The 1,265-nt window shown below is 66.6% G+C and overlaps 1 protein-coding gene across 1 annotated transcript in view; it reads left to right on the forward strand.

Moving 5' to 3' along the window:
* Nucleotides 1–1,259, forward strand: part of TTLL12 (tubulin tyrosine ligase-like family, member 12) — a 16,352-nt gene extending 15,093 nt beyond the window's left edge. Inside the window, exons 13-14 of the mRNA XM_010843635.1 lie at nucleotides 402–540; nucleotides 1,017–1,259. Of these exons, the coding sequence (XP_010841937.1) occupies nucleotides 402–540; nucleotides 1,017–1,168 (291 nt within the window). The 3' untranslated portion in view covers nucleotides 1,169–1,259. The remainder of the gene's footprint in view (nucleotides 1–401; nucleotides 541–1,016) is intronic.
* The last annotated feature ends 6 nt before the right edge of the window (nucleotides 1,260–1,265 follow it).

The raw sequence follows: 1,265 nt of genomic DNA on the forward strand, positions 1-1,265 counted from the left end.
AGTGTACGGGCGAGACCCCCGTCCTCCCCTCTGGCCCTAGTGGGGTGTCACGAGGGCTCCTTGGGGAGGGGAGGAGCCAGGCAGCGTCTTCAGGACCACCCTTGGAACAGACACGGGCTCTGTGCATCCCAGGAATCGCACACTTGGGGGGATACAGGCTGGTCCCCCCATCCTGCCATGACAGCTCTGAGGTGGGGGTACACAGGTCTGCAGGGAGTGGGTACCAGGTGAGAGGGCAGCAAGAGTCAGGCAGAGGCGGCCGCAGCCGCGTCGTGAAGGACGTCGGAGGAGGTGACGTGGCCTCTTGGAGACCAGGGCTCAGGAAGGGCTGCTCTGAGGGGCTGGTCCCAGCGTCAGCCTGCAGGCCCCCTGACCCTGTCTCCCCCTCCCCTGGCCCCCAGGCTGAAATCTTCCAGGCCTTCACGGAGCTGTTCCAGGTGGCGTGTGCCAGGCCGCCCCCGCTGGGCCTCTGCGACTACCCCTCATCCCGGGCCGTGTACGCGGTTGACCTCATGTTGAAGTGGGACAGTCGTCCCGATGGTGAGGGGGCTCCCCAACCCCACCCCCATTTACCCAGAGCTGATCCTCCAGCCGCCACGCCAGCCCCCCAGGGACAGAGAGAGGGTGCTGTTGCCTCGGCCTGGTCCACTCTATCCTGTGTCCCTTTTCTCTGATTAGCCCAGAGACCTGGATCAGAGGAGGCCCACCCTGAGGGTCCGCAGCCTGCAGGGTGGAGCACAAGGAGGAAAGGGAAGCGGGTGGCCGTGGTGTCAGGAGAGGGCTCGTGAGGAAAGGCGCCCTGCATGCGAGGAGAGGGGGCCCAGGGTCCCACTGAACTAGGCATCTGAGCGGGGTGTGGTGGCTCGTGGCACTCCCGGGGTTGGAGGCAGCCCCGGTCTTCCCCTGCCAGAGCAGGCTTCAGGCCAGGCCCCCCGGAGAAGCCTCGCGGCCCCCAGCACCCCCGTCCCAGGCCCCCGCTCCTCGGAGTAAGACAGCCCGTGCTCCTGTGCCATCAGGGGAGCGGGCGATGCAGCCGCAGATCCTGGAGGTGAACTTCAACCCGGACTGTGAGCGGGCCTGCAGGTACCACCCGAGCTTCTTCAACGACGTCTTCAGCACCTTGTTCCTGGACGAGCCCGACGGCTGCCCCGTCACCCGCCTCCTCTAGGCACCACTGGCCCTCCTGCGAGTGCTTGTGGGCAGATTCCAGCCTCAGTTCTCGGAGCTGCTTCTGCAAAGTGTCCCCCCACACCCGCCACGAGCCA

Source organism: Bison bison, unplaced genomic scaffold, assembly GCF_000754665.1.
Source record: "Bison bison bison isolate TAMUID 2011002044 unplaced genomic scaffold, Bison_UMD1.0 scf7180017864184, whole genome shotgun sequence".
In the NCBI taxonomy this organism is placed as follows: Eukaryota; Metazoa; Chordata; class Mammalia; order Artiodactyla; family Bovidae; genus Bison; species Bison bison.